This window comes from Styela clava, chromosome 11 (genome assembly GCF_964204865.1).
Source record: "Styela clava chromosome 11, kaStyClav1.hap1.2, whole genome shotgun sequence".
Classification (NCBI taxonomy): domain Eukaryota; kingdom Metazoa; phylum Chordata; class Ascidiacea; order Stolidobranchia; family Styelidae; genus Styela; species Styela clava.
Window position 1 is genome coordinate 4,794,039 of NC_135260.1, and position 14,505 is coordinate 4,808,543.

At 38.0% G+C, this 14,505-nt stretch overlaps 1 protein-coding gene across 2 annotated transcripts; it reads left to right on the top strand.

The window, feature by feature from the left end:
* Nucleotides 1-1,431: 1,431 nt before the first annotated feature.
* On the top strand, nt 1,432-13,813 carry LOC120347441 (protein unc-93 homolog A-like). Of its 2 annotated transcripts, XM_078117908.1 has the most exons (8): nt 1,432-2,127; nt 4,493-4,642; nt 5,301-5,491; nt 7,022-7,516; nt 10,832-11,005; nt 11,941-12,175; nt 12,734-12,901; nt 13,213-13,813. In XM_078117908.1, the coding sequence occupies exons 1-8, from the start codon at nt 1,959-1,961 to the stop codon at nt 13,263-13,265; spliced, it is 1,635 nt and encodes a 544-aa protein (XP_077974034.1). In that variant the 5' UTR covers nt 1,432-1,958; the 3' UTR covers nt 13,266-13,813. The 2 variants fall into 2 exon arrangements, with proteins under 2 accessions (XP_077974034.1, XP_077974035.1); XM_078117909.1 differs by lacking the exon at nt 7,022-7,516 and having other exon boundaries at nt 1,643-2,127.
* Nucleotides 13,814-14,505: the final 692 nt, after the last annotated feature.

Sequence of the window (14,505 nt, forward strand, 5' to 3'; positions counted from 1 at the left end):
CCGGGAGTTGTATTTAAATTAGGTTAGGTTTGTAAGTATAGATAGAGCTTGTAATTCGATTAGAGTATGAATAAGTTGGCTCAGAAACGGGATGAGTATTATTTTGAAAATGTTTTTTTGTGTTGTCAGAGATTTGCTGCAAATTATACACGCATTTTAGTGAGAATGAATAACCTAATAATACTATTCTGTTGTACAGGAGACTCTGGAAAAGTCTTATGTCTACCAAAAAATTAGTATTATGTTGTTTATGTCGCCTTGAGCATTTGTATAACTATTTCGGCATTTATAGGTTGATCTTTGTTCCCAACCATCTACTGTAACCGCTTGTCACTGAAATTTATCTACTAATCGCAATACTCGCATGTGTATGTTATGCGCTAAAAGATTATTGGAAGCGTAGTGCTCAAACCGGGATTTAGAGGCAAAATGAGTGGTTCGCTTAAAGTCTATACATCAACCTATATTTAATAAAGCTTGTCTTTGTCAAAGACCTTTATGCAACAATAAGAAATTTAGTCGTGAGAGATCCTCGTCAAAATTTTAATTAGTAGGTTTAGACGTGGACTCGTACTCTATTCTTTGAACTAACCTACACATAATGATTTAAAGTCTCAGTGGAATAAATACAAATGCGCCTCTTCAATATAAAAACAGTCATTTTTAGGCTGGCCGTATTTGATTAACTCTTATAAAATTGGTCAAGGAGGTTAAGATTAGACGCAGCAGAAAACCCCAGAGATTCCTATATTTCTTATATATAGATTCTTATATAGGTGGAGTATGCATTTAGAAAAAAGTATCAATTAGGGCTAAAATGAGCGGACAGCTGTGCGGAAAAACGCTTCCATATCTACCTTATTCTATAGGTTTTGTTATTTTCTCCTATCTATCTGTCCACGTATCTCTGACGGCTTTTGCTGGTTTGTGAATCAAAATAAATTATGTCAGAGCATTCACAGGAATGCTGTCGTCGAGTGCGGTAAAAGTTTCAACTTTTATTAGGACGGGATTTTTATCCCAGGTAAGAGGAAAGTCAACGAGACAGCTTAATCATGTGGCGAGCTATGGCCTCTCGTCTGGTTATTAGTTCATGGTGGTGTGGGGATAGTTGTTTGGTTATTTATTTAAGATTCATGAACTTTATGGTGTATGAAGCCGGTCAGCGGTTACGCGAAGAGTTCAGCAATCCCGAACCCGCGTGGGGTATTTAGAGGTTAGATGGAAAGTGTTATCCAACGTTTAGCACGACCGCCGAGTCATTCTATTAGACAAGTGCGCATCCGATAAACACTACCAATGGTGGATACGGAAGTACGAATGTCCCACTGGGGCGGGGTCTGAAGTGTTGAGGGTCGGAATCTCACGCGGTTTTTGAATTGTTAAAAAAAATATTCTGCATCAAACATAGCAATTTTTCATAGCATAGCTTTTCAGATCCCCAAGACTTGAAAACTCACGTTTCCCACTAGCTGTTACTGTCTACGGCAAGCATGTGCAAGGTTTTTAAACCAGGGGCCAAAAATTTTGCCCACATATTCTGTCGGGCTATGTAAGTGTGACGTAAAAATTACATTTTTTGAACAATATTTACATAGTTACAAAGCAAATGTGGAAAACAATAAGCCTCATGCCGAAACTAATTTCAACCGCAATCTCAACAATTTCCTTGATCAATTTTAGCTAAAACATCAAAGTTTGGTTTCAGTTTGGTTGTGGCAGCATCAGACGGGCCAGATTACCCAACAGACCGGATTTGGCCCATGTCTGGTCTACGGTCTTTTACTGGCAATTAAATATCTCCCCCTTCCCCTGAAAATTTGTGGCTGCGCCACTGGTGTCCTAAACCTCCATCCCTACTTCACATTCTACTGACTGTTAAATAACACTGAATCTATAGCTCGCTTTGTTGTATTGATAGTTTCTTAGCATACATTTAGGTATATAGCATATGTAATATGTCATCAGATGGAGAGAAATCGATGGAAGTCGCTCGAAGTAGTGACAAAGTATTTGCAAAATTTCGACGTGACTTCTGCTGCTATGGTTTGGGGATATTTCTCATCTTTTCGTCCTTCAGCACTATGATGACTTTGCAGTCAAGTGTTAATATTGAAGCAGGGTTGGGTAAGTGTAAAAAAAGATGTTATTCTCGAGAGATTTATTGTGTTTATATATTTGTAGGGTTTTGTTTTTTATCAATTTTAAAAAAACATCGTGTTTTAAAACAAGAGCTTGTTTTAAATCAAATTTTTTCTGTATTTTTTGTATTTTTCATTAAAAAACTCTTGCATCGCCGCAAAACTACGCCAAAACGTTGCATTCGGGCAGCTGTACACGCAGCCGGAATTATAATTTTAAAAATGTAAGTAAAAATTTCTATTTTGACTTTTACTTCTATTGCGTACATTTATCGCGACTTTTGTATCATGAAAATTAGCTCACAAGCCTACTACAAAATCAATTAGAGGAATGGCAGCCTTCGGCAAAACAATTGGGTTGCGATAATGAAGAATATGCTTACATCGACGGCGGATGAGACACGCTGGCCTGGCCTATGTTAATTGTAAGAGTCCTCTGATGCAAAGACGCCTCACCTAATCTGTTATGACGTCATGATATGAATTTCGAGTTCATGAATTGACATTTTTCTTATAAAATGAAGGCATTATTACGGTTAATACTGTTCGGTTAATTTATGCTTAGCAAGATTTGTTTTTAAGGTTGAAGTGATAGCGTTTTTCAAGATTATACAAACCCATTTATTCGATCGCATTTTAATTTTCGCAAGGTGGTTTCGTCGCAGGGTGGTTTACGTAATGGCGTTACGTTATCGGTTGCGTCTTTCTGCGCCAACCACTGAACTACAACCTGAGAAGGTGTGCATGAGCCTCTATCGATATTTGTGGCGTTTTGAAGAATTTATTGCACATAAGAAGCGCTTGGCAAGTTTTTACACCTATTTTTCTGCAACCAATTTAATACAAATGAAACAAATAGTACAGCCATTTTGAACAAAACAGGCAAAAAAAAACTTGATTTAAAACAATTGTTATGAAACAATTCTTTTTAAACAAAGCCCTATATATTTGCACAGATTAAGCGACTTAAGGTCAAATAGGGTCACTTTTGTACGTTATTATTTACGTAAAAAATTTTTCAAATATGAAATTATTTTATTGATAATTAATTAATTACTAATAATTGAAATAAAACAAGACATTCCAGATTCATTTTCTATCCATGTTGAACTTATGTATGCTTACCATACGTCCCGCTTTAGGCGGGACAGTCGCGCTTTTTAGCGTCTTGTCCCGCCGTCCCGAAAATTCAGTCAAAAGTCCCGCTTTGGCGTTCAGCCATCCAGCATAATACACGAACATGTTCTCGTTACTATTGTTGCTGTGTAGCGCAACGCTAGCATACTTACTGAAGATGAATGCGTTTTTTTGTTCGTTCCCGCTAACATTGCTAGCAAACGTATCACATGTAAAATCAAACCTAATTGGTCCTGTTAGAACGTTCACGTCAATCGAATGTAACATTGAACAACGTCTTTTTGAAGGTGTTATCTATACAGAAAAGCACGCTAGGGCGAATAAGTAAATTAACAAGGATTCGTGTCTTTGTAGGCGTCCCGCTTTGAAGTCAAACCTTCCATTCCACCTTCCCTAATATTTAAAACGGTTCCATTACATTTGAACCCACGTACATTTGAACCCATGACAATTGCACCTGTATGCTATTGCACCTATGGAATTGTTTTTGTTTCACGGATAGTTAAACCCATACTAACCCTAACCCATGGGTTTTAGCACCCGCATATAGATTGAACCCGTGGATATACGCATGGGTTCAAATGTACGGTCACCATTTAAAACACTCCTCCAATTTAAAGGTGTGACAAAACACTTCCTAACTTGAAAATATAATTGTATTAAAATATTGTGAAAAGTGTCGAATCTACAGATAACCCATAATGATAAGCTGGAGAGCATACTGATTACCCCTTTTTAACCAGTGTATATATATATATATATATATATATATAGTGTGTGTTTGTCTGCGTGATGAACTTTGGAAAAAACTTCAATCGCTTTACAGCTTTTATTTTGTGTCCTGAATTTGTAATGAGAAACGGGAACATGACATTCTTTGCTTATGCCTGATGATATTGTATCAATTTTGGTATTTAGTACACTGCTCAGCCAGTTGAGAAAAGTAACTCGTTTTAAAATACATGATTCTAATTACTGTGTACGTTGTAAATGGCCTAGTCAGCTCTAACAGTCCAACATATCTGCCATCCCGGCCATTGAGTAGAAAATTTGATTATTTATGCGGAACATTGCTGCTTCTGAATGTATGAGGGGTTATCGTGAAGCAGCACCAAACACCAGTTGAAAACAAGATTCACTTCCATTAGCTTTATTTTTATTTTTTTTAATAACATTCACGTGTCGCGTCGCAATGACTTGCTTTATTTTTCCAGGGGTGGCCAGTATCGCCTGTGCGTACGTTACTGCAGTTGTATCCGGATTTTCATTGACTCCTATGTTAATCAGAAGATTCGGAGCGAAAAAGTGTATCTTAATGGGCACTATGTTTCACATAACATATGATCTTGCCAACTTTTATCCAAGTAAGTCTACTTTCAATTCAACTATGCTGACCGACGAAAGTCGGTCACTAGCGAAACAAATTTTGACTGCAAGGTTATCAACACTCTGTTAGTTCCACAAAATTTGTTTAAAAATAATTCCATTGAAAAACAAAAATTAATTTCGGTTGGTCCACAAACTCCACGATATTGTATTGGTGAGCTTACAGAGCCGATTGTGACAAGCTATTCTGCCCGGTGGATTTAAATTTCCCAATCTGGCAGCCATAAATATATTTTTACCTATTTGTAATTGTTTCATTCACCAGAGGCATTTGTCACTGATTTGCGACTCACTTCACTAAGCCCTGAAATCAAATCAAGGTTTGCGCAATGTCCCGTTTTATTCTGTTCATATATATGGTAAGCCGTATAAGTACAAAAACTATTCGACGAAACTAGGTATGAAGAATATTATGTCATATTTTGGACGTTGTTTGTTCATTTGGGTTCGCCATGGACGCCGTGACCCCTTTCGCGTCAGAGATGCGTGCCTTAAAACATGTGACGATGCTCGCATTTTATGTTTTGTTTGATGATTTTTTTCCCGTTATCGTATTGTCAAATCTCTCTGCACCTCAACTTCTCTCCGTAAAATTTCACCCCCGAAAGCAGTAACACATAATTTTCAAATGCGCAGGATACTACACTCTGATACCTACTGCCATATTGATTGGAATAGCAGAGTCGACTATTTGGACCTGCATAAGCATCTTCAACGCACACTTTGGTGCTGAGTATCACAAAATAAAGAATCACCCTACAAAAACAGTTGAATTTTTCGTTAGTAGACTCTCGGGATACTACTTCGTTATTCACCATTTGCATCATGTAAGTATCCCCCATACCTTCTACGAACCCTAGTGACAAGGCTTTCTATTGAGAATATATATTTCGTACTGGTACATTTCGACTTATACTAGAATTGCCTATTCATATTAATAACAAACAAAAAATAATTGTAAACTTAGATAAGTTCAGAGCAGAGGTGGGCAAGGTTGGGCCAAAAATTTCGCCCACCTAGTCTGGCGGGCCATGTAAGTGTGACCTAAAAAGTTACATTTTATGAACAATATTCACAATGTTACGAAGTAGAGGTGGACAACAATAAGCCTCGCGTCAAAACTAAATTTAACCGCAATCTCAATAAATTCTTTGAGCTATTTTTAGCTAAAACATAAAAATTTGGTTTCAGTTTGGTTGTGGCAGATTCAGGCGGGTCAGATTGAATTACCCAACGGGCCGGATTAGGTCGGGGAAAGTCGGACCCACTAAAAAATTATTTTGAATAACCCTTTACAAAATGCCGCAGCTGCGTTCGTTCTACGTGTGACTTATGCACCCATCCTCCGGCTATCTTGCCACATTTGCACATCGTTGCCATAGCAACGAATCAGAATTTACGCGCGATTATTAGCTAAAAAAATATCGGGGTAAGTTGACCATTTTGTGGTCAAGACGGACATATATCAAAATAAACTCGATGGTGTCTCATGAGATTTCGGTCAACGCCTAGATACCTTAGGATCAGGTCTCTTAACATTTTTGTGTAAACAGAGCATTTTCTTGCATGTTAACCAGTGTGTCCGTCTTGGCCCATAAAAGACATTACAGGGCAATTCTCCAAAGAGTTTGAACAGCTGCTTTTTACTTTTCCACCTGCAGTTTTTATGTCTTATTTTACAAGTATTCAATTTGTAATTTGTTGGCATAACCTTGGACGTATTTTAAACGTACGTGGGGGAAAAATTGGATGGGGTAAGATGAGATTTTACGCCGGACGCAACTTCTAGGTGACCCAGTTTAAATATGGCGATGAGAGTGCTTTCAATCCGTGTTGTAAAAGGGTACTTCGTACCAAGAAAGTTTTATCAACAAGTATCGATGACGACGGCCCATTGACATTCCCAACACACTATTTTGAAAAAAATCTTCCCCCCACCCCCACTCAAAATCCACCCTACCTCTCAAGTGACCCTGTCTCCCCAAAAATGAGCACTGGCAACCTGCTGAAGAATTTAATCAATCTCCTGTGTCTAATTTCAGCAAATAAACAAAATAAGTCCGAGTTCGCAGATTTTTTCCGGCTAAAATTATTCTTCGTAACGTTGGGACTCTATAATTTGACCTTTTTCTGTCCCAGCAGAAACACCCCTTCCCAAAAAAGCTCCGCTTTGTAAGCTGTCGATCTTGAAATGAAAAATCTTGGTTCTGTCGTTGTTCGCATGATGTCGCTCTTTCACGCGATGCGACGAAAAAGCGCGATGTGTCGCTATTAGAAGGATTTTATTTTGGCTGTCATCATACCCCGGAGGGTCTAACTTACTTACCCCGACCTACTATATCTTATTTTTGTTCTAGATATTTGGCGGTGTCATCACCTATCTGATTTTGAATGTTTTAAATGAACAACATCCACCTTCAGTCATGAGTAACGTATCGATGACAGGCAACTCTTCTAATTTTTCATTATATTATGAGGTCACTTTATCATTTTGTGGCGCAAACGACTGCCAAAAAAAGACTGTCATCGATGAAAGCATTGGGAACTATTCGCCCGAAAGTAGAATCAATTTTATGATTTTACTATCGTGTCTTACTACAATGTGCATATCATCTCTAATTATCCACGCATGTACGCTTCCTAATGTCAAAGTTCATCATCATCAAGAAGGCGATGAGAATGCAAATATAATTGAGCTAGAAAAGTCTGGCATCAATGATTCGAAGGCAGACATCTTGATTGCAACTGTAGGAAGTCGCGACCGCGAAAACTCGCAAACAGCCTTATTGGAAAATGAAAATGATTTCGGTCTTCACGAATCTCTTCAAGTTGAACTACCAGGCCCGGGAAAGGTATACTATCTTCAGTCAAAATCAGTGTGATAGGACCTAACGTATAAGACATAACTTATAGGACCTGGAGTCCCTTTATTTTGCGTTTTCACTTCCAACGGGTCTCTGTAGAAACAATCACTTAGACCAGTGGTTCTCAATCTCCGGTCCGCGGCAACTTTTCTGTCGGTCCGCCAAATATTTTTCCAATATTAATTTATTATAAGCGAATTGCAAAATACAATGTATTGACGTCATGTCCGTTAGTTTTATGATTATTTTTTTTTAACTCTCATTGATTCGTAGACCGGTATTCGTCTAGCAACCAAACTTGGTGAGAGGTCCTCTGCTCATTTCGAACCCTGAACGGTTGGATGTCCGTTAAGTCTATGGCTTTATAACGGCGGCTAACATCCTAACGGTGGAATTTAAAGTCACACACCTAAGGTTTTGTTTTTTAGCAGTTCTAAAAAACACCCTGTTTTAAAACAAAGTTTTTTGTTTTTATTGAAATGCCCCTTGCATCGCCGTGAAACTACACCAGAACGTTGCGTTCCGGAAGCCGCATAAGCTGCCGCAATTATATTTTCAAAAATGTAAGTGAAAATTTTTGCTTTGATTTTCACTTCTATTGCGTACACCTACCGCCAAGTTTGTATCTATACCCAAGTCATACGATTTTAACAGGAATATTTATCCGAGATGCCAGAGAGACGTTTTGAGTAAGAAAAATCATGAAACTTTTTTAATTAATGGCAGCCTTCGGCAAAACAAGTGCGGTTAAAGTGATGGAGTTTTTCAAAGTTATACAAACTCATTTATTCGGACTTATTTCAATTTTTGCAAGGTCGTTCTTGTCCGGGGTCGTTCACGTAATATCGGTATCACGTAATATCGTCTTATCGGTTGCGTGTTCCTGCGCCAACCACGTTTGCGGACGCATTGAACTAAAGCTTGAGAAGGCATGTATGGGCCTTCGTCGCTATTTGTGGCGTTTCGAAGGATTTATTGCAAATAAGAAGCGCTTGGCATGTTTTTACATTCATTTTTCTTTAACACATTTTATACAAAAAAAAATCGGGACGCCCGGAGTATGTGAACCAAGATAGCGGACACCAGAACGTAGTATGTGTACCAGGTTGGGGTTAGGCCATAATTTTAGGTACAAATACTACGGAAATCACTTGGCTAGAAAAAATGGAATAAAATTATTCCCTAACCCTAATCCGGTACACATACTACGTTCCGGTGTCCGCCATCGTGGTCCACATACTACGGGAGCGTCTGCAAATAGTACAGCCATTTTAAACAAAAAAAAATTTAAAAAGAGTTTAAAAAAAAAACTTTTTGAACAAATCCCTACACACAACTCTACCTGATTGAGAATTCGCAGTTCGCACGTTCCGTAATTTGACAGTAGGCATATATTTAGCGAGGTTTGATAGTAAAATGGAGACAAATAAACAACAAAGTATTATCCAGTTCGTTCAAAAAAAAAACAGCGGTGACAACCAAGTTAGTGGTGTTGACAGGACAGATGGAAAGACTGCTACATCAACTTTACAACATGCACCGAAACGACCTTTCAGGAAAGTTGATATGGATCTGGTATGATAAGAAGTATTTGGAGCTTGGTTTTACCATTGCTCCCAGCAGCAAAAAAGTACCGCTTCCCATGTGCAAAGTCTGCGCCAAAATTCTTTCAAACGATGCAATAAAACTCGCAAAGCAAACGAAAAAAATAATGTCAAAAAGACAGCCGCAAATTTCTCATTAGATTGAATTGTATTTTTTTGCACCTTCTACTTTTGTCGTAATTGCATTCTTCTAATTATGTTTTATGTTCATGACATTTTTGGTTAATTTCGAAACTCCGCCGGTCCGTGAAATTTGTTTTTAAATTTTACCGGTCCGCGAACTGAAAAAGGTTGAGAACCACTGACTTAGACGCCAGGTGATTCTATCTTAGAATAAACGGAATCTTTAAGGCCCGGTTTTCCTACTCTATTTATCACACTCTAATCATGGTCAGAAACAAATATAGACGACGAGAGGCAGAGGCCCTAGGCCAGGCGTGGACAATCACTTTCTTAGGTGGCCCACTTACAGTTAAGACTTGGGTATTGGTCAGATTCTAGCCGCTAGAGGTTTAAAAACCACGAATGAAAAACAGTTTATTTATAGCTTCTTCAGTCCAATTGAGCGTGATAAGACCTAACGTGAAACACGATAATATCGGTCAGAGACCGAAAACTTATCGATCGAAAGTTAGAGGATCCCCCAAAACAGCGCTCTTACTCCATAGTGACACCTTGTGTCCCATCACCAATTAATTAATAACTCGCTAATTATACGACATAATTCATCCAAAATCAATAGTCTTCTGGTACGACATATGATGAATGCACATGCAAAATATGGAGCAGATTCAATCTCGCTTTCGTGATATATCGCGTACATCTAACAGACAGACAAATACCTATCAACATACTTACCGATTGAAATCGATAAGTAATAACCTACAAGACCTGAAGCATGTCATTTCCAATAAGTATAAGTACCGTGCGTGTTGCCAGTCAGAAACTACAGTACCCAGGCCAACGGAACACTGAGATTGATTATAATCCATCTATGATCCGTGATTGTCTATCTATATATAATGTATTAAACCATGCTAAATACACGCTGAGGGTTAATCCGTTACTTTAGTTACGTTTGAGCAGTTATAAAGGAATTGCGTACGTCGGTTTTACTCACCTCATTGCATTTTAACCCTCGACCTTTGACATCATAATGTGCTTTTGTGCCAAAGTCAGCGGCTTTGTTAATTAAATCGACATAAAATCTAAATTATCAATAATCTTTCGGCCCACGAGGGTGTCGGTATTACCGACAAATCTGCTTACGTTATAATCCTGCTTTAATTTGTCAGCGTCATTGGACGAAAAAGCAAAATTGGCACATACGCTTTACCGTATATAAAATTAGAAGTAAGAATGCTGAGTTCCGAAATATTTACGCATCACTTTTATAATTGTCTGTCATCCGACTTAGGGTAGTCGTAGTTAAGATTGAACGTCCATTTATAAATTGAAAAGTTTCTGTTTATCAACTCAAAATTAAAATCAGGTTTCGAATTTTTAACGTTATTTTCAGATTTTTCCATTTGTGAAAGCCATCCACTTTTAGAACTTTTAGAAAAGTGTGGCGCGGTCCTGTTACAATTTTGGGGCGGTCCGTACATATCTTATAGCAAAATATATATTATATTCATTTTAAAGAGTCTAAAATCCAATCAAATAGCTTTTCTAATCAAACTATTCCCACATTTAACAGGATGGTGTATGCAACGGAATAGTTGCCAACACTCTGAAGCAAGTTGGTCGCCAACTACTCATACCAAAACAGCTTCTCATTATTCCTATTACTCTGTATACCGGATTACTGGTTGGATATATTTTCTCAGACCTGCCAAGATCATTCGTTTCTTGTGTGAGCGGTTTTTCAAAGGTGAGAGAACATTTTTGCAAATGTGTTTTTGTATCCTAAGTGATTCACAATATTTTTGTAGCACAGCACCAACACAGATATATTTATTTGGCAGTTTGATAAGCGTTTTATTGTGGAAGTCTGACTTCGGTTAGACGAAACGTTACAAAAGTCTAATTGTGTTGGTGTGCAGCAAGTCTCTTGAATTACTTAGTTAGGATAGGTACCTTCACTATTGCTACAGCATCCTTGCATCATATGCATACCGCATATGGTTCCACCGGGGCAAAAGCGCGAAAGATGGAGAAGTTGTTAGTCGCTTAGAAACAAGTGTGTTTTTTTTTCGTCTAATATTGCCTACTAGGGGGTGATCATGGTCGAAGGCAGATTTAAACGATGCGAGGCTTTAAGCTCTGTTCTTTTAACCATTGATGAATGAAGTCATAAATAGTTCGTTTGGGAAGTCATAATAGGCCTATCATTAATATGTAAAATATATTAGGGTGTCATAAATGAACTTTTATTTTGCGCATAACTCGAAATTTGAGTTACAGAAAAAATACGACAACTTTCAGCAAATTCATTCAAAAATACGTTCGATTGTTTAATCTTTTGAAAGGTAAATACTTGAGACAAGATTTATTGCCAGGATTAAAAATTAAAATAACAACTTCATAAAATTTTAAACCGCTTCTATTTTTAAACCAACCCTCGCAATTTAAAAACGACTTAAAATAAATAATAGTTCTCAAAATTGCAAAGGCTTGAGGCCTCTATTTTTCAGCCTCATTTGCCTGATAAAAAATCCGTTCTTGAATCTTGACCATGGCGTTTGCGCAAGTACTTTAATATAGAACTGTTCGGTAATGTCGTCCGATGTACTAAAGCTCTTCAGTGTTGGAGTAATTTATCCCCAATTTCATGTATGGGCGGATCTAAATTTATATTTCTTGCAGATTGGAATATACTCTTGTCTTTATGGAGTCGGCCACGTTATATCACCAGCCATACTGGGGAAGCGAGGAAAACATCTAGGAAGAATAGTTATATTTTCAACGTCAACGGTCCTAGATATTTGTAACTTACTATTTTGTTTGCTCTGGACTCCTAGTCTGGACACAGCTTGGATCGTTTATATTTCTTATGTGACTTTTGGATTATCAGACGGAATATGGCAGTCGACGCTAATTGGTAAGTTTTCTTTTTCATTTATTAATGGAACACGAAGGAGCAGTGGCCTAGCCAAGAAAATTCAAAGAGGGGGGGGGGGGGGAGATTTCTAATTGCCAAGTAACAGCAACCGCGTCCGATCGGAGGCCGGAAAACCTGGGCTTTCAAGAGCGTTTATTATATTATTAGTAAGTCACACAGCAAGCAAAAAGCGAAGTAAAATTTCGTCACCAAAAACTTTCAAATCCCCCAAGGTGAACGTTGCTCTAACCCAGGGATTAGCAAGGTTTTTGGATCAGGGGCCAAATATTTTGTGCACCTAGACTGACGGGCCATGTCAGTGTGACGTAATAAGTTACATTTTATGAATATGAAGTGTTACAGAAGCATGAACGTGGAAAACAATAAGCTAAATAATAAACTAAATTTGATCGCTATTTTTAGCTGAACCTCCAAAATTTATTTTTAATTTGGTTGTGGCAGCATCATGCGGGCCAGATTGATTTACCCAACAGGCTGGATTTGGCCCGCGGGCCGCAGTTCGCCATGTCAGCTCTAACCTAATATTATCATTTTCAGTCATGTACACGGAGTATTTCCCCGGCAGACAACACGTCGTGGGTGCAACATACATTAGTATTTTCTGCCTTGGGATTGCGATTAATTGTGCCTGGAACACAACATTGTGCGTGTATATGAAGATTTACATTCTGCTAAGCTTACTGGCTGTTGGATTCACGTTATTTTGTGAGTAGGCTGCTACTTAGAACGGGTTATTTAATTTCTGAACTTATGAATTATTTGACTATTAGACATTTTTCTCAAGTGGTCTCATCAGTGATTTCCCTACCCCACTTTGAACACCCCCCTCCCCCCATCCAAACCCCATCTAATACTGACTGATATCAACAAGTAGGAACTTTTGAAGACAATCTCTAATACGAGCACTTATTGTAACCATATGTACTCCAAAAATGATATGCTCTTTTTAACACATAAACATGTCTTCTTATTTAGAGCTTTGCTCAGTGTAAGCTTTTCTTTTTTTCATTTTTCAGGTATCGCAGAACGTCTTCACAGACGAGAACTTGAAAATGAGCAAAAGCGGTGACGAGATTTTATTTTGTTTAAATTAGATCCCGATTACAAATTATGTGCTTCTCAACATCAAGAAAAGATGTACTTCTGTGCGATGGTTCCATTACATTTGAACCCACGACGATTGTTCCTGCATACTATTGCACCTATGGAAATTTTTTTTGTTTTACGGATATTTGAACCCATACTAACCCTAACCCATGGGTTTTAGCACCCGCATATAGATTGAACGTTCAAATGTACGGTCACCCTGTGCGATATAACTCTGCACGAGCAGCTGTTTCGAAGCGAAGTATTCGCGAGCAAATTCATGTACTGGCCTAGGATAGCATAGGCTACAATCGTACAGAAATGGTTAGAGTGAGCCAATGAAGTGTGGCTTGTGCTATTACAGCTTGATTGCCCGAATATTTATTTGCGAAATCCACCAATTATCTAGATCACCTCATACGCCTGAGCGATTTATATCACGTGACAACTCATCAATTTGTTCATTTTAATAATGCATATTATATGTATTGCGTTTGTAATATTTTTGAACATGAAATAGTACTTAGCTTGTATTTTTGGTGTGCTCCTGTATAGAAAAACAGGATCATTTCTTTTGGTATAAAAATAAAATGGTATTCCTTTTGTAAGCGCTATCGGATATTTTATGAGGTATTGCAGATATAAAGCTTTGCATAAACACATCCACTTACATGACAGAGTGAGTAGTTATGGATAAGTACAGAACATATCTACGTAAAATGGCGCTCATGGCAAAATTTTAAAATGCGCTTTTTGATCGTTGGCTGACAACTTATGACGACTGTTACTGAAATTAGATTGGAGAAGGTTGGGACACTTTTTTTCTTTTGCGTATTTTGAGCCTTTTTTCTGCACATTCATTTCGAATGTAAATGTAGTTTTTATTCAGCGACTAAAAAATTCCCTTGCGACACACATCTTGCCACCAAAATGCTTTGAAAAACTTTTGTCAAGTGTCCCACTGTACCCGACTCGTGGATCACATTTGGACAGACCCTAGGGGCATCCTGTTAAATTCAACGAAGTATACTCTTAAAAATAAGCAAAGTATCATCATTATCATCTAATCTAACGAATGGGTGACTTCAAATTAGGCGAGCCGCGGGTTGGCCACTCCTGGCCTATAGTATAGGCCCTGTACTCAAAAACAGTGGGGGAAGTTGAGACATGGGGCACAGTGGAAAATTAGCACTCATACTATATCCGAAAATAGGCATGCATTT

Bases quoted from the DNA above. Each gene is read 5' to 3' on its own strand.
- LOC120347441 (XM_078117908.1), top strand. From the start codon at position 1,959: ATGTCATCAGATGGAGAGAAATCGATGGAAGTCGCTCGAAGTAGTGAC. The intron at 4,643-5,300 runs GTAAGTCTACTT...TCAAATGCGCAG, and splicing joins TCTTGCCAACTTTTATCCAA to GATACTACACTCTGATACCT. The intron at 12,176-12,733 runs GTAAGTTTTCTT...TATCATTTTCAG, and splicing joins ATGGCAGTCGACGCTAATTG to TCATGTACACGGAGTATTTC.